At 40.3% G+C, this 19,223-nt stretch overlaps 1 protein-coding gene across 2 annotated transcripts in view; it reads right to left on the bottom strand.

Moving 5' to 3' along the window:
* Positions 1-19,223, bottom strand: part of Itga2 (integrin subunit alpha 2) — a 96,826-nt gene that overhangs the window by 45,154 nt on the left and 32,449 nt on the right. For both annotated transcript variants that reach the window (XM_034523542.2, XM_076916196.1), the window contains 4 exons: positions 8,364-8,473; positions 5,569-5,660; positions 2,318-2,432; positions 1,368-1,495 (listed from right to left, as the gene is read on the bottom strand). In XM_034523542.2, the coding sequence (XP_034379433.1) occupies positions 1,368-1,495; positions 2,318-2,432; positions 5,569-5,660; positions 8,364-8,473 (445 nt within the window). The remainder of the gene's footprint in view (positions 1-1,367; positions 1,496-2,317; positions 2,433-5,568; positions 5,661-8,363; positions 8,474-19,223) is intronic.

The following is a 19,223-nucleotide window of genomic DNA, read 5'->3' as shown; positions in this document are numbered from 1 at the left end:
AGAAGGAGAAGGAGAAGGAGAAGGAGAAGGAGAAGGAGAAGGAGAAGGAGAAGGAGAAGGAGAAGGAGAAGGAGAAGGAGAAGGAGAAGGAGAAGGAGAAGGAGAAGGAGAAAAGGAGAAGGAGAAGGAGAAGGAGAAGGAGAAGGAGAAGGAGAAGGAGAAGGAGAAGGAGAAGGAGAAGGAGAAGGAGAAGGAGAAGGAGAAGAAGAAGAAGAAGAAGAAGAAGAAGAAGAAGAAGAAGAAGAAGAAGAAGAAGAAGAAGAAGAAGAAGAAGAAGAAGAAGAAGAAGAAGAAGAAGAAAGCAGGTCAAAATATCTAGGAATTGCCCCCCTTTCTCTCTCCCTCTGTCCCCTATATTCTCCTTTCTTCTAGGGTCTTGCTCTGTTATCTAGGCCAGTTTCAGAATTCTGGGCTCCAGAATCTTTCCTATCTTTATCTGGTGAGTAGCTGTCACTTTTAAGTGTGTACTACTTAGTCTTAGGGAATTATGAAACTTTATGCCTGAGTTTTAGGTACCTACATCAAGAAGATATAATAGCATCCAATTAGAGACTTCTGAAAATATAGGAAACACTTTCAAATTATTGAAAGTACTTGCTCCTATGTAAAAAATACAAAGGAAATTAGACTAGATAATAAACAAAAGGCTGTAAACTAATGTTAGAATTATGGTTTCTGGATTATTGTTAAATTTCACACAATTTACATAATTTTTTTTACCAGAATGGTGTAAACAAGAATTCACTATTGGTCAAGATGAGTATAAAGAAAAAACGTATGTCCAATTTTTAAAAATTTATTTTTTATTTATGTGTATATGTGTATGTGAGTTTATGTGCACCATGTGTGCACAGGTGTCTGTGGAAGACAAAGAACCTCATGGAACTGGAACTATAGGCTGGGAACTGAATGTGGGTCCTCTGAAAGAGCAGGATGTATTCTTAACCACTGAGCCATCTCTCTATTCCATTAAAATGTATTATTAATAACCTCATGGGTTAAAAAAATAAAATAAGCAGCATTTGAAAGAGACTTATAGGCTATACACTATTTTGATGCCTCTGTAAAAAAAAAACTATAAAATTAACAATATTGAACAAAGTCATATAGGCAAGAATACTGACCTTAGAAGTATATATTTCAATTAATTTTGCAGGTTACCATTAAATTCATTTAAAATGAGTATTTTGACAAATGAAAATTTAAAATTAAATTAAATTAATTAAATTTTAAATTTTTAAAATTCACATCCAACACTATTTTCTCCAAAAGTAAGCTGTGAGATTATTTATTATTTATTTATATTTTCTTTCTTTCTTTCTTTCTTTCTTTCTTTCTTTCTTTCTTTCTTTTTTTTTTGTCCTTACCTGTGTCTTTTTAGGTCCTATATCCAGGCCTTGCACAAACTTTACCAAAAAATTTTTTACTGCTTCCCAGGGATAAATACTGTTTGATTCATCACAAACCACTACAACATCTACAAGGGAAGGGCAGGCTGCACAGGGAGAGATGAAAAAAGAAAACCACATAAGTCAAACCTCATAGCCACACATACTTCAGACTTGCAGAGAGGTTGGGTGGGACTTGATACCCCTCCCTCTTTGACTTTAACCCCATCCCCTTTAACTGTAACCCCTCCTTCTTTGACTGTAACCCCTCCACCTTTAACTGTAACCCCTCCTTCTTTGACTGTAACCCCCTCCTTCTTTGACTGTAACCCCTCCACCTTTGACTGTAACCCCCCCTTCTTTGACTGTAACCCCTCCTTCTTTGACTGTAACCCCTCCTTCTTTGACTGTAACCCCTCCTTCTTTGACTGTAACCCCTCCACCTTTAACTGTAACCCCTCCTTCTTTGACTGTAACCCCTCCACCTTTAACTGTAACCCCTCCTTCTTTGACTGTAACCCCTCCACCTTTAACTGCAACTCCTTCTTCTTTGACTGTAACCCCTCCACCTTCAACTGTAACCCCTCCTTCTTTGACTGTAACCCCTCCACCTTTAACTGTAACCCCTCCACCTTTGACTGTAACCCCTCCATCTTTAACTGTAACCCCTCCTTCTTTGACTGTAACCCCTCCACCCTTGACTAACCCCTCCTTCTTTGACTGTAACCCCTCCTTCTTTGACTGTAACCCCTCCACCTTTGACTGTAATCCCTCCACCTTTAACTGTAACCCCTCCTTCTTTGTAACCCCTCCACCTTTAACTGTAACCCCTCCTTCTTTGACTGTAACCCCTCCACCTTTAGCTGTAACCGCTCCTTCTTTGACTGTAAGGCACTACTACTCATACCTCTTTCACATCTATGACTTACCTTGAACTGCAGGTGAAAAGCTGGTCAAGGACTGAAAGTCTGGACTAACATCAGAACAAATTCCAGTTGCATAATACTGATTTCCACACTGATGTGCCCACAGAGGACCACAGGTCTTCAAAGAAAGGAGAAAATAATGTACACACAGGAAATGTAAGTTTCTACCCCTCCTTTTATGGAATTAAGACATCATTCTTGACCAAGATTCACCAAATATATAAGCATATGTGTTCGTGTGTGTAGGTATGTATTTGTGTGTGTGTGTTTGACCTGTATACATTTTTGTGTGCTACTTTTGTGCCCAGTGCTCTTGGAGACATGAAGAGGATGTCAGATTCTGGGAATTGGACCCAGGTCCTCTGGAAGGGCAGCCAGAGATTTTCATTGATGAGACATCTCTCTTGCAGCCAATTTACTAACTGTCAAAACTAGTGACTCAAAAACGCATTTCAAAGACTGAGAGATAGCTCAGTGGTTCAGAGCACTGGCTGCCTTTCCAGAGGACCCAGATTCAATTCCCATTCCTTATGCTGCAGCTCACAACCTTCTTTAAATCCAGCCTTAGGACATCTGACACTTTCTTTTGGTTTCATGGGCACTCGAATGCACCTGGTGTACAGACCAACACATTAATGTGGTTGAAATAAAAACAAACTCTCAAAAGTCTTAAAATGCTTTTGAAGAACCATCCTCTGGGAAGGTTGAGAAGACAGGAGAGGACAACAGATGTGCTTCTGCATGACAGGCCTTCAGGAGGAGATCTGGGACCATTGAGGGTAACTGTCAATGGACAGAGAGACCATGGGGTGCTTCACCAAACTTCACCAAACTTCTAGAAAAGCCTCCCAAGGAAAGTGAATGCAGAGTTGGCTTTTTGTCTCTTAGATATTTAGGTCTCCATGGCTCATTTATAAAACAAAGACAATCATGCCTTTTTGCTTGTCAGCTCGTTGTGATCCAAAAACAAAATACTCAGGAGGCAGGAGAAGAGCAAGTGCCATGTTCTTATGTCATCACGATTGTTTGAACATCAAGTTTCCACTTGTCCCTTCCATCCAGTACTTTTGATCAGGAACCCAAAACTCAACAACCTCTAAGGACAAATGGAATTCTCAAGCATTCCTGAGCAATGTATAGACAGCATGGTAAACAAAGACCACTTTCTATGTATTAAGCCAGCAAAGGTTGCTGGTATTTATTTCCTTGCACAAAGTGTACCTATTCTAACTCTTAGACAGCACCAGTTCTCTCCTTGGCAGCCCTTTGATGAATGCTAAGATCTGCTGGTTCAATCATGATTCAAACACATAGGTGACATTAGACTCTCTAAAATTAAATGTTCTAGATGAAAAGAGGGAGGGTGAGGGAGGGTGGGGGTCAAGTTTAAGGATGCTTCAAGTTACCTGAAGAATTTCCCATCACATAAAGCAGTGATCCATGCATAGAGCATTCAACTTATGGGCAGACCGGCTATTAAATCTGAATAGAGATGTGTGGGCTTGTAGGAAGCCATTGGAAAAACAAAAGGAATTTGTTTGACCCATTTTAGCTGTTAGTGGCCTAATCTCAGCAGCTGTGCTCATATTTCATGCTCAGTGAGCAAGCATGGTTTTCCTCCCATAAAACTGTAACATTTTGCCAATCAGGAAGAAGTCATTGTTACTTCTGGCTACTACATACCCCCTGTGCCCCCCCCTCAGGATTACAATCGTTGATACCCCTGTCTGCAATCTCAGTTGTTTTATCACTGTGGAAAATAGCTCATCAAGTGTGTGAGAATCAGGTTCTTTTTCATAAGCAATGGCAAAAAGCATTTAAGAAGCTGAGGTTACAATATGCCAATTGCAAATGCCAAAACATTCTTGTTTTAAGCCCAGAACTTAAGAAGGTTCAGAAATATGTGATCGCCAGTCTTTTCCACATAATTCTTAAGAGGAGCTCGAGACTCTGACCTTTTGAGTGTTTAAAGAAAGTTTGGTCTCTCCTTCCTCACAGCTCCCTTACAGGGACTACTAATTCTCTTGTAGACTTCTTTTTAAAAATCTAGAATTAAAGTTTTTTTAAAAAGCTGAAGTACAACTAGAATCCATAATTCTCAAGATATTCTTATGACCTAGGCAACTGCAAAAAATAAACAAAAAACATGAAGTCAACCCTATTATAAAGATCGCAGAATATAATCAAGCACAAAGACACCTTTTAATAGTCACATATGCCCTGATACGACAGGCATGATAATCAGTATTTAATTAATTTGGGGTAATAAGGTTGTCTGAATGTAAATATGTTATCCTAAATGGAAATGATATTAGCTACATTTTTAAAATACAATTTTTAAAAAGCAAGATTTTAGGTTAGCATGTCAATAGCACAGACAAACTAGGTGTTTGAAAACAGACAATTTTTTTTTGCAGAGGTGACAAATCTTCCTAATTCTGTGACCCTTTAATACAATTCCTCCCAACCATAAAACTATCTTTGTTGCTACTTCATAACTGTAATTTTGCTACTGTTATGAATTGTAATGTAAATATCGGATATGCAGGCTATCTGACATGTGACCCATGAGAAAAGGTCGTTTAACCTTTAAGGGGGTTACGACCTACAGTTTGAGGACCTCCGAACTGGACTGTTCTTATATGAGCCAGAAGAATGTTCAAATACGATTTAGTTTTTAACTTGTATTCTAACTTTGGGGTGGGGGCAGTGGTATGTGATTTTTTTTCACTGTTTATATAGTCAAATATTTTCAACAATTTCCTATATTAAATCTTAGCTCAGAAATTCTTTCCTTTAGAAAATTTCCTTTCATAACTCATTAGGAAATAAGTGAGAGGACCCGAGGACCTAGGACATGAGAGATAGTTTCTCACTTTACATAGCCTCAGATTACCCACAGCTTGGCTTTGAGCCCTGCCTGTGGAAAGGAAGGTCCTTGCACATTCTCCTTGAGGAAGTGGAAACAAGCCGTGAGATTTTGATGGTTCCCACACCCAGCACACTTTCCAAGGACTGACGACTTCTTCTTACTCCCTCCATTTCATTCAAAACATTACATTGTCTTGGTGAATACTCAAGAAGATTCTATGCAAACACTGTTGTTTTTCCTTGGATGTCCAAATAGCGTAGTTGATCCAAAGACAAACTTCAGTGATTAAATTTCCCGATTGTATTTGATAAGAGGGATGGCAGGAAGACACTGGCCACAAATTCTCTCCAGAGGAGTGAGGATCTGAGAGGACAACACTCACTAGAAAGCCGCCGGTCCCCGGATTCCTGGTGAGGGTCAAACCGAGGCTCATGTTGGTCTTTATCTCTGTAACATTTGAAATGCTTGCTGAATCTGTTGGAGGGAAAGAGATGTTTTAAAGTGTCAAATATTTACCATTTACTGAAGGCTAGAATAAAGCATCCAGGCAGACCCAAAGTTTTCCATAGGATATACATAGCATATCCTGGAACAAACATTGTATAATGATGAGTGGGATGAGGAGTGGTCAGTCACTCACAGCTCACTCGGGTGTGAGAGGCCATCAGTGCATTTAAATATGTATTTTTAAAAGAAAAATGTTCGGATTAAATAAAACCCACTTGAGGACACAGGCATTTCTGTTTGTCACCTTTCCTCATTTTTTTTAAAAAATCAGGATTCAAAAAAAAAAAAACTATATTCTTAATGATCTCCATTTGATAGACGCCAGTTCAAAGCTCAATAGGAGAATTAAAAAAAAAAAATGAGACCATCCAGGTAAAAGAATAAATGAATCTGCCCCTCCAAACTAAGATACCAACTACTACCTGACATTTCCTCTTCTTTCTCCTTGGTAATGGGATTTACTCTTGTTCTCTAGTCTCAGGCAAGCCATCACTGTCACTTTCCTTACTCCTTAGCTGGGTTGCTGCCCTCACTTCCCAGGACAACTGCTATAAGACTTAAAACCTTCCATTGAACCTTCATCCTGTCAGTCTCCTTGAGAAGCTGCATACTGTGGTGAGGAATCACATTCTCCCTGACCTTCCACTGATGCAGGTTACTGCTGGAACCCCTCCCTCCCTGCTTCCTTTCTGTCTTTGAGAAGACAAAAGTGTGGGTGCTTCAGTCCTTCTTAGAAGGAGTAAGAAAATACTCATGGGAACAAATATGAAGCCGAAGTGTGAGACAGAAACTGAAGAAGGGGCAGTCCGGAGACCATTCCACCTGGGTATCCATCCCATTTGCAGTCACCAAAGGCCTGATGTGGATGCCAGGAAGTGCATGCTAACAGGAGCCTGATCTAGCTGTCTCCTTAGAGGTCTGCCAGAGCCTGACATATACAGAGGTGGATGCTCACAGCTAATCATTGCACTGATCATGGAGTTCCCAATAGAGGAGTTAGAGAGAAGACTGAAGGAGCTGAAGGAGTTTGTGGCCCCATGGGGAGAGCAACAATACCAACCAACCAGAGCTCCCAGGGTCTAAACCACCATCCTGAGAGCACATAGGGAGGGACCCATGGCTCCATATGTATATGTAGGGGAGGATGGCCTTGTCAGGCATAGATGGGAGAGGAGGTCCTTGGTCCTGTGAAGGCTGGATGCTCTAGTGTGGGAGAATTTGAGGACGGGGAGGTAAAAGTGGGTGGGTGGTTGGGGGTACATAGAAGCAGGGGGAGGGGGATGGGATAGGGGGTTTCTGGGTTGGGGGAAATGGGATAACATCTGAAATGTAAATAAAATATCCAATAAAAAAAAAGCAATAAATAAATAAATATTTAAAAAGGAGAGAGAGAGAGAGAGAAAGAGAGAGAGAGAGATTCGCTCTCCCAGGTGCCAGTGAGCTCCTCTGGCTAGCTTAATGCCACATTGTCATTGGTCAACACCCACTTCCTTCTTGCCACCCCTTGACACTCTGTCTTTTCCTGGAAAGAGTTCTTAATCTTGCTGTCCAATAGCGCTGTCTTTCCACATCCTGTATTACCTAACTTCTAGAAATGGAGGCTGGACCTTCTTTCTAAAGTCTTTCTTAATCTTCTTTTTGTACTCCTTCACAGCCCCATTGGACTTAGAATTGTTAGTTACATATGGTTTGTAAGAGTACCGAAAGAAAATAATGGAACCCCTATGTTTATGCTCTTATTTTTATGTAAGCATCTTGTTACTAAGGCAATGTGCCACGATACGTGTTAGCTTAAAATTAAATATGTGTATGTGTCTTCTTAACTATCACAATTTATTCAATATATTCTATGACTGTTTTGGTGAATATCCAGCTACACACCAACACTGTTACTTTTTCTCTGTTATCTAAACAATGTAATTGATTCCAAAGCAAACTCCAATGTTTAAATCTCCAGGTTTCCTTGCTAAGAGGAGTGGTAGAAAGACAGCAACCACAATTTCTCAGAGAAATGAGAATCTCACAGAATCTCAGAGAAATGAGATTCTGAAAAGAAACTTTACCAGAAAGCTGCTACCTACAATGGATTGAGGTGATACAAAATAAATTATGGCTTTTTTTTTCCGTAGTACTGAAGATTAAACTCAGTCCCTCACATATTCTTAGATCTACCATTCAGCTATATCCCCAGTTGTTACAATAAAAAAATTGAATATCAGTTTCATATGATTGAAAACAGTGAGTGTTTAGGACTCTGATCACCCACATTCCTTTTATGTGAACTGAAAAGTTTTACTTCACACTTGAATCTCTGCAGCATTTGCTCTCACTGACCACGTGACTCACTGCAAATACGCTTATAAGCACCTACTGTGACCCAGAAATGATGTTACAAATTTCTCATTCAGAGATATACAAGGGCACTCCTGCTCTTTCTTTCTAACATGGGCGTGCCTATGCATGTGCACATGCACGTGTCTTTGCTCAAACTCATTTAAGAATTTGGATACAATCTGACGTCCTTAGGCTTAACTATACAAAGGCATAAAGCTATCTGCATTTCCTAAGACAAAAAAATCAGGATCTATCTCGGTTGTTACTGTTTAATTGAATTTATGACAAATGAGATTTTGCAATTTGTAAAGAAACCCATTGCCCAGTACAACTCACTTTGCAGATTCAGCTTTTCGCAGGTGGCAGTGGGTAGGTCCACCGGGCACTTGTACACATCTCCCATTCGGTTCTCAGGGAAGCCACTCCATGGCGAACCAACCAGTAGCCTAGAAGCAGGGTATTCTCGTTAGTCACAGCATGGTAGGGGCAGCTTATTAAAGAGAAAACTGACAAAAGTTGGCAAAATTTAATTTTAATCTTATATAAATTCACAGTTCATATGTATTCATTTATGATTTGACTTGTTCCCTGTCCCCATAGCTGACCAGGACACTTAATGAATGCCTGTAGTATGACTACTTTACAGAACACCCCAGATGGCTCCCCACAGCAGTCAAAGAAGCATAATGCATGCCACAGTATGAGCCATACAAGAAATTTCAGGTTTTCTACTAGTCAGTCACATTAATACAATAAAAGTGACAGGAAGAATTGATTTTAATAATGTGTTTTGCACCTCACACGATACAAGCTAACACGTAGTCAGCATAAAATGTTTCAATAAACTATCTTTAATTTCCCCCTCCAAAGTCTTTAAAATTCAGTGTCTATTTTATATTGAGAACCAATATCAATGTGCAAGCAACATTTAAGTTCCCACAGGGCTCGTGTGGCTATGTGTGGGTGTAGTGCTGGAGAATGACGGCACATTCACTGACCCAAAAGTGACAACTGACATTTTTAGAGTTCGTTTTATGCCTTTAGTGCTGTCACAGGCTGTGTCACTTAGGCAGCAGTTGAGTTATCTAGGTGGCTTTATAGAGAGGATACTTAGCAGAAACACTGAACACATGCATCTTGCAGATCTCCTTACTGAGGTCAATACTGGGTGCATATCTCAGATACAGGATGAGCCTGGTGTTCACATCCTTCCTCTGATGGGTTTCATTTCCTTCTAGAGACTTTGCTTTCTCTCAACAGAAAGACTCATTAGATGTTTATGCTCATCGGGTAGTGAACAGAAAGACACCATGTACTGTTCAATCATTTTTCTCTCATGCAGGTGTGTGCCTATGTGTGTGTGTTCATATGTATGCATGCATGTGTGCAAGTGAGTGTGCATACGTGTGCTGTGGAGACCAGAAGATAACCTGAAACACTACTAACCTGTTTTGAGACAAGGTCTCTCATTGGCTTGGACCTCCTTAGTGAGGCTACACTGGCTGGCCAGGGAGGCCCTATGGATCCACCTGTCTCTGCCTCCCTAGCACTGGTAACAAATGGTCACCATGCCCAGCATTTTTACATGGGTTCTGGGACTCAAGATGATGAGACAAACACTTTACCAACTGAGCTGTTGCCCAACCCTATCAGTTTGATCTTCAGCGGTCATAGTAGGTTATTTGTTGTCTAGGATCCAGTTGCTAAGGAAGTACATTTGCTTTACCATTAGTTGGAAAGATTCTCTATGAAATTTTTTATGCATCTTCTCTTATCAGTTACCCTTGTGCTCCATGCTAATGTAATGAAGTAGATACATAAAAATCTAAGGCAGTAGATATGCTGTCTACTAAATCCAGCATAACTACTTAACATACATAACCAGTAAAACAATTACATGAGAGAGATGAAGGACAGGAATCAATCTCTTCTGTGAAACAAATGTTAAAATGGTCAAAGGATGTGAAAATAGACATGAAGGATAAAACACAGTTTATAGTTCAACAGCAAAATTATTCTATTAATTGTGTAAAATTATTCTTAGAGAACATTCTGAATATTTTAATTCAATTAAGTCTTATTAAGATCATGACTGAAAGATTTTTGTCCTCTTATACACAGATAATTTAGCATCACTTATTAAAATGTTACTTATACTCATTGTTTCAATCATATTAGACACATAGTTTAAAGTACTGAAACAGTCAGAAATGGGTCTAATGTTGTTACCATAGTCACTTTAATAATAAGGGCTACTGGGAGCATTTGGCATGCATGTTTGAGCATATCTGGTGTTCCTCATGACCACTAAGAGAAAATTAAGAATCTCCTTTGTGCTGTGAAAACCATCTCACAATTGTTCAGCCTTCTCCATCTTTAGTAGCCTCTAGTATTCCCTTACAGGGAGACCACACAGCATTCTTCTGATATTTGTGCACAGACACATCTTAAGGAAGCAGTTAATACAGCTCCTACTTTCTTGTCTAGCCCTGTCTCATCCCTGTATTTTCCTGGGATTGAAGAGTCCAGTCTTATGGAACTCTGCTTTCTAGACCAAGTCTCTTCTGCTTCTAGACCTTCATACATGTGATGCCATTCCACTCTTGACAGGTTCTACTAGTCAGCTACATATCCTGGTGGATAACCCTGCTCCCTGAAAGCCACATGGTTCTCCAAACTCTGAGGACTAGATCCTCCAGTAGATATGAAGGTTGACGAGGGCCAAAGATTCTGCGCCTGTAGGTCTAAATATTTGTTAAACAAATGAATGAAAATAATAGAAATTACAATTATTGATCAGAAGAACTTTTTTTGGTAAAGGAAAGGTTAATTAATGGTCTATAATTATCTTTTAGCCCCAAACATATTTTTCTTGTCTAAGTAAAGATGAAATTAAAGATCTTAAATATTTGTGTGTGTTGATATATGTGTATATAATATATATAGTACATATATATGCATATATATGCATATAATATACACACATATAGTATATACACACATATATGTATATATACATATACAGAGCCAAGAGAAAGGAATACATTGTGACTATTCTGTCAGCTGTTTCGGATTCAGCATCTACATTCTAGTGTATATCAAAGTTATACTTTTAAAAATTATAAATAATGTTTTAAATTTAGTCTTTGAAAACTTCATGCATGTATATAATATGTTTTTTTTTGAAATATGTCTTGATCTTAACCACCCTCCACTCACTCTCTTATGCCCCAGCACACCCTCTCAACCTCCTTTTTCAAATAACCTACTGAGTCCAATTAGTACTCCCCATGAGCACATGGGGGTGGGGTCCTTCACTAAGATTTGACAAATCTACCAGTAACCACACCCCTGAAGAAAATACTTTTCCTTCCCTAGCACTGTCAGTTACCAATAGCTCATGACAACATGGGTTGCCACGTGCCCTTTCTCCATCCTTGATGGACTGTTCACTGCCTTGATCTTGTGCAGATAATGTGAAGGCAGAACACAGCTGCCGGGAGTCGATGCATTCAATAACCATGCAACCCAAAAAGTCGTCATTTCCCAGCTGAACTCTCCCTCCACTGACTGTTACATTCCTTTGCCTCCTCCATTCTCCATGGTTTCTTGAGCCTTAGATAGTAAGAAGTTGGTATCGATGACCCACGCAAACCTCATCACTCAGTGCGACTTACACTTGGTGCTTTGATAAGTTATGAGTCTCTGTCCAAAAAGAAGCTTCCCTGCTCAAGGTTTAAAACACAAAAGAAAGTAGACTGTGGAGTCTAGGAAGAAAACATCACTGTGGTTAATCTTCAGAGTCATACTGGATTGGATTTAGAATCAGCATGGAATCACACCCCTGGCTGTGTCTGCATACATTATTTCCCAGAAGGTTGGCTTGAGAAAGGAAGACCCACCCTAAATGTGAGCAGCCTAACCCATGGCTAGGGGCTTTGATCCCATAGAAAGGAGAAATCTAGGTGAGTTCTAGCAGTCATTCCTCTCTGCTTCTTGACCATAGATGAAATGGGACCAGCTGCCTCGTGCTCTTGTCCCCATGCCTTCCTCACCACGGTGGGTTGTCTCCTCCCACTGTGAGGTAAAGTGAATCATTATTCCTTAAGACACTCTTGGCAGGGTCACAGTGTTGCGAACAGTAACTGCTAGAAATACCTTAAGATAAGGGTCATAGAATGTGTGGCTCTGGATCTTGGTATTCTGGGAACTCCTGTTAATTCTAGCAAATCTTATCTTTTGGAATGGGTGTAAGGTTTCCCAAAAGTAATCTTACTTAATCTGCAAAACAAATCTGAGATTACCCTATTGCCATCCTACAACTGGAAGCACCAAAACAGAGAAATGAGCAATTCACTCCGTCTCAAATGGCCAGTCGGGGTCAAATGTGCCCTTTTTGAAGGCATGTTTTTTTTTTTTCTCTAACTTCCAGGCAGTTTTCTTTCTTCTTCAATGCAGGATGCAAAGTAATGCAATAGTCAGTGGATGAAGAGTTCAGCTGGGAAATGATGACGTCTGGGTCTGCATGGTTATTGAACACATCAACTTGCAGCATCTGTGTTCTATTGACACATGATCTGCACAAGATCAAGGCAGTCAATAGTCCATCATACATGGAGAAAGGGAACATGAGAACCCATGTCTAGGATGAGGCTGGGAAAACCATGTTAATAGATGTATATTTTACAAATTGGATGGAGTAGAAACAGGAATCAGAGGGCCAGCTCACACTTACTGGGAATAGGTGTATAACTGTGTTGTATTAAAGGGATCCAGGATTCAGATACCTGACATGGTCGTCTCTATGGAGTACATGTACACATAGCTGGGGGAAGGCTGTTTGCAATGACTGTCAAGGACAGAGTATGATCAGTAAATACCAGATTTAATCACATAGGTGACTTCTATTAATTTACGTTTCTACACCTCCTTGTCAAAGCCTATGAGAGATAATTTAAGCATTACTGAACTAAAGTGTTCTGTTTCTCAGAGACTCCAGCTCTCTGCTCATGAGCACGAGGAGAAACATGAAGTACTTGCTGCTTCCTGTCCCACTGGGCACTTTGATGTGCAGTTCTCTCACCTCCTCTTCTCTCTTCTAAGAATTCATAACTAGTTACCCTTGAAATTAGAGAGGGCTTAAGATGTCATTGTCACCATTGCTACTGGAAAGGTGTCTCTCCTAAGGTAAGGGGACACAAAGAAGGAGTGGCACACTTGTGCTTTTTGGTCCCACTCAATAAGGAGTACATAAAAGCACTAAAATGTCAGGAAAAAGAACCCCATAAACTTATTTGCTTCATCTGCTCTCTTAAATTCTTAACACAAGACAGGAGAAGACAATGTGAAACCTCCCATTTGAGGGGCACTTGACAAACAAGGGACTCCTAGTCCCTAGTTCACTCAGACTCATTCTATAAATATTATAGCACATCAGGTATCCACCTCCAGGCTAAAAATTCCAAGGAAGCTTCTATACCACTGCCACAGCCTTTACTAGTAACATTTTCCCACTCTGCAGCAGCCACCTTCCCACATCCACGGGCTTTCATGGAATCCTGTTCCTGACAGCTCACCCTCATGAGAGGAAGCTGTGAAGTCACTAGAGGCCACTCCTAGGGACTCATGAACTTACATTAATGAGGCAGGAAGTTAAGGAGGCTGTCACTGTCAACAGTAAAATTTCATGGACATATAACTGTAACAGGGAGAGGTCCACTAGGACACATGTTCCAAAGGGAGAAGTGCCTTCAGGTGGGAAAACGATGTTGAAACCGGACAGGAGTTCTTTCTAGCTATAGATTTCATTCATTCTCAACAAGAAAAGAAAAATAGCTACAAGTCTTGATTCTTTAAACTCCACAAAAGCCAAAGATATAACTTCTCCTTCCCTCCAGTGAAACTGGGAATTCCTCCAAGACTATCTTAATTAACATCTACTGTTCAATTATCTTGTGGGAAAATAGTGATTATGTGGGCTCCCAAAACGTAGCCAATTTGCCCACCTCCAGTGGAATTCAAAGTGCTTTGTTTAGTTAGTAAACAATATTTAGGGTGGTGTAGGTCAGACAATTTGAAACCCACAATCCAGGAGCTGCTAAAAATACCTGCCTTTGGTCTCTGGGTCTCTAAGCTCTCCAGGCTTTCTTCAAAAACAATAGGGATTTTTATAGATGGACATGCAGTTAAAACAATATAGTATCATCAAGAAGTGTTTAATGAGTGCCTATGGGATGGACATGTTCCACAAATCCAGGAGGCATCATTCTTATGTAAACTGTGTGCCCTGGCCTTGTACAGTAGACCACCAGGGAGGTTGTGTTTGGTGACAATTCCTACTTTGTTAGTTAGGGGTATTATTGCTGTGATACAATACCAGGACCAAAAGCAAGTTGAGGAGGAAAGGGTTTATTTGGCTTACATTTCCACTTTGATGTTCATCACTGGAAGAAGTCAGGACAGGAACTCAAACAGGGCAGGAACCTAAAGGCAGGAGCTGATGCAGAGACCATGGAGGGGTGCTGCTTATTGGCTTGCTCAACATGGCTTACTTAGTTTGTTTTCTTCTAGAACCCAGGACCACCAGCCCAGGGATGGCCCTTCCTATAATGGGCTGGGTCTTCCCCCATCAATAACTAATTAAGAGAATGCCCTACAGATTTGCCTAGAGCCTGGTCTTAAGGACACATTTTCTTAATTGAGGCTTCCTCCTCTGATAACTCTAGCTTATGTCAAGTTGACATAAAACAAGCCATTACACCTGCTATGAACCATACTCAATCATAGGTACTAAAGATACATTAGTGAGTAACTCGCTAAAGAAAGCCAGCCTCAGGTTTTGCATTCTAGGGAGAAGATGGACAATAAATCTAGTAAGTGAACCGAAAGGTGTCTGTGATCAATGGTTTGGAAAGAAGATGAGTGAAAGAGAGATAGGGGTGTGAAGTGGAGTGGTGAAATCTTTATTTGAATGGTTAGAGAAGGACACATACATACACGGGTGCACCTGCACACGCGAGCACGCGTGCGCACACACACACACACACACACACACACACACACACACACACACTCACTCACACACACAATGATTTTCAACACCAAAAGAAAAAAAAGTCAGGCGACTTTGGTGAAAGAGTAGCCTGGGGAAGGTAAGGTGCACACAAGTCCAGGGACTGAGGGAAATGGCAGGGGTGGAATCATCTTAGCAAGGGGACCAGATTGCGTATAGAATTGTGTTCAATTAGAAAATCCTTGGGTGTTTGTTTGTTTTGTTTTTTTCTTTAGGTAAGAAAGGCTTCAGGGGGTGTTTAGTAGAGTAATCATAATGTGATATAATTCGGGTACTGTGACAGAATTCATTGAAATGATTGCATTGGAGCCACGCGGAACTAGGTCAAGCATTTGGAAGGTCTTTGCAGTCTCCTAGGTAAAAGGTAGTGGAGGCTCATTAAGGCTCAGAGAACGGCAGGTGGTGAGTATTCATCTTATTTAATATAGTCAAGGTAGGGCCAGCAGAATTTCTTTAGGTTGTCGTTCCAAGACAAATTAAACAGAAGAAAGACAAAAGAGGGACAGAGGGACAGGAGGGAGGCGGGGGACTAGGGATGACCCCAAGATCAAGGAAACCCCTAAGAACTGAGAAGTTAAGCACAGTAAACATCAGAAAGGATGCTGTCAGCAGAGGAAGATTTTATGATAAAGAAGAGCTCAATGGCTGTGTGAGATATCTTGAGTTTGAGATGTCCTTTAGACCCCAAAGGGGATACCTTGGCTGTAACCAGAAGCCTACTCTATGTAATATCTATATTAACATTAGACATGTCAAAGCCCACACAGTACCAATAAGAATATCACTCTCATCCTAGGTTATTGACAATACAGGGCATCTGGTAAGTTCTAAGTAGATCTGTGCTTCTTGCTAGTGAGTGGGAAAGGTGTTTGTGAATGAAGGAAGTCACCCATAAAATGTTACCCCTTAGAGAATGGGGGATGCAAGCAGACTTCACCTTTTAGGGTACAGTATTGCCATTTCAAACTCAATAGTCAAATGCTTTGGCCTAAATTAAAGCAATGTTATCATGTCAGTCTCTTTATGTGACCACAGACTCTCCAGCTTCCAGACTGTTTCCTGAAGTGGTTAGGTGGAAAAGCTTGCAAGGTCTTTCAATGTCACAACATAGTTCAGTAACCTCACTATTGCTGAAGCATCTTATGCCTGTTCTATTTCATAAAATCATTGAAAATTAATTTTTTTCCTGGAAGTAAAAAAGCAAATAGACACTAAATATTGCTTCAACTCATCCTCCGGGAAGTTTTTCTGAAGTTAAAATCAAAAGCCGAGATATTCACCATAAAACACTATAGATCCCCTCATTTTTACACACCCTATGGAAACAATATGATTTTTAAGATAATTATATTTCAGATGTTAAACCCCAGCTCTCTCCTGGGTGCCTTGGCAACATCTTTTTTTAAATTCAGAGATAAACACTGAAATAGCAACAGCATTATAAAACATTATGGTTCACAAAGGACTCATATGTGTTATTTCATTTGGTCCTTATCATTGCCTGTGAGGTGTTGTATTTATTTCTGCTTCTGTGTAAAGTCACTGGCTCTAAGTGTCTGTGCTGGTTTGGGTGATATGCAACTTCTCACATGCAACTCAGGCATTTAAACCCAAGGTCCCCGGTTGGTGGTACTCTTTGGGGATAATTTGGGATGTGTGGCCTCATTGGTGGAAGTATGTCACCAAAGGCAGGCTTGGAGAGTGTAGATCTTCACCCTGCTTCCCGTTCGCTTTTTCTACTCTCTGATTCTGATGGCGATATGACCTCTTAGCATTCTGCCCCTGTTGCTTGCTGCCATGAGTTCTCATAATGAATTCATTCCTCAGGAAACTACAGACAGAGGAAACCCTCCTTTCCGCAGGTTGCCTTGGTCATGGTATTTTACCACAGCAACAGAGAAGTAACCAGTTTCCGTGACTGTCTCTTCCTTCCAAATCCCCAATTCTATCATTCTGGGTCCACTTAGAACTCTTCTAGGCAAGAACTCAATACTTGTTTATCATAGGAAACCTAAAAATATGAACAACTACCTCTTATCTATGCCACTTGGCACTTTCCACATCTATGTTCTGATGGAGGGAAACATTTGGGATGGCTGGGTACCAGAAAGTTATATGTGTAAAAATTCTTTACTATTGTAAATAAACTTTGTTCTGGCGCCAATAATCAATATTACCATGGAGGAATGTCTAACATGAGGTCTTGGGAGCATGGAAGATTTCCTAGGATGTGTTCTAAACACTCTAGAACAGCAGGTATCTTCCAAATATGAGTCAAAAATGTGTCAATGTGTGTGTGTGTGTGTGTGTGTGTGCATCACAAATTTATATCTAGAATGGATGATGGGAAAAGCAAATTAAAACATAGGAAATTTAAGACATGCACACTTTTAATGTCTGTTACAAAATTGAATCTCGCTTCTATAGAAATATCTATTTAAATTTCTCCCACAGAGACATTTATTGGGGGACTATCACATAGTAAATAAAAAACTTTACTAAAAATTTTCTTAACTGAAAAATTAAAATAATAATATGTGCCCATATATAGATACAGCAGATTTTCTCTCTGATGCTATAGTCATTCATAGTTCTTCTCTCTTTATAAGGAAGTAGAATGAACCAGTCCTTGAAAAAAATAAGAAAATACATTTCCATAACTGGAAATACCCCTCATTCTTAGTCAGTCTTCTTCTAACAAGTGACTTTAGTTACAGTGATTTTGAGTCATAGAATGAACTCAGATTGTTCTTGGGGCAAGCCTTCAGATTACACAAAGAAATAGTGCAAATCACAACTAGTTCCAGGAAATGATCTTAAACCTGTCTTCAGCCCTTGTAGATTGTTTGTGATAAGGATTGCATCATCCACACTGAACATCCGGTGTATGAAATTCAGGCTGGAGCAGGCTGGCCCGCCTCTGCTGTGCGGAGGGAGGAGACTTTACTCTTAGCCAGAGAGCTGCACTGTAACTCTGCTTGGAGGTCACCTTGCTTTTGAAACTATGCAGCTCATAGAAGACAGTGGGAAAAGCTCAAGAAGTAATAAAGAGATGTCATGAGATCATTAAAAGAGAAGTCTAGAGTGTGATAAAAAAATCTAATAAAACTACTAAAATAGCCGTTTGCTTTACTGAAATCTAGTAGATCTGGAAGTAAAACATGCCTATATTCTTGGAAACACAGGACACACTGGACAATTCAAACTGTACTCTGAAATAACAGTTCCCGAAAGCTCGGGCTAGAACCTCGAGTGCCTTAAAAGAGCTGAGAGGTGGAGTCAGGTGTAAAACAGATCATAAAGAAAGTTCAAATAAGAGGAGGGAAAAGGTGAAAATGTGTGTGTGTGTGTGTGTGTGTGTGTGTGTGTGTGTGTGTGATGTACTGACTTAAGAATAAGCACTCACAATTTATTGAAGGAATTCCTAGGAAAAGTTAACTTCATTAGTATCAGAAGGAAAGTTAATGTTTAAACGGTTCCCCCACATCTGCTACTTTCATAACGTCTGGGCAGTTGTCATAAATTACAAGTGGAGAAGGGCACAGCGCCAATTGTCAAAACAAACAGGCAGTTCTTGGAGTCCCGGTCTCGCTTTATTTCTCCTCCTTGGTGTGAAGGCCACTGATGGAGGAAACACTGACAAGGTCAAGGTAGTGACACAGGCCATGAGGAAATCTTCTACCACTATTGTCCCAGGCCTTGGACAAGGAATGTTGTTCCCTTACAGTTGAGTTAACAGTAGTAAAAGCAGGAAAGCAACTAAAGCAGTAGCAATTAAAGGCTGGGCACTGAATTACCTTCTCTTATCCGTGCATTCCTAATCTGCATATAAATCTTCCTCCTAGACTGTTCCACACTCCAGAAGGCAGGCCCCAAACTCTGTATTTTCTGTACCCCATGTAGGCACAGTGGCCAGTCCACAGTGGATTAGATAATTTTGTTCTTGGCTTAGTCTGTTCTATTTCTTTTCTTGGTAGGCATGAAACAGTGAGAGGATTCGGACAGGCTGGCTAGCCAGCTCTTTTCTCTTCCTTTCTGCTTTTTACCTTCCTAGGATTCGGCCCCTTAGACAGACATGAATCCTCCCTTTTCCTCTGTGCAGTGTAGTATGTCTGTGCAGGCTG

This window comes from Arvicanthis niloticus, chromosome 19, assembly GCF_011762505.2.
Source record: "Arvicanthis niloticus isolate mArvNil1 chromosome 19, mArvNil1.pat.X, whole genome shotgun sequence".
In the NCBI taxonomy this organism is placed as follows: Eukaryota; Metazoa; Chordata; class Mammalia; order Rodentia; family Muridae; genus Arvicanthis; species Arvicanthis niloticus.
The sequence above is the reverse complement of the archived record's forward strand: the minus strand, read 5'-3'. Positions and strand labels throughout refer to the sequence as shown.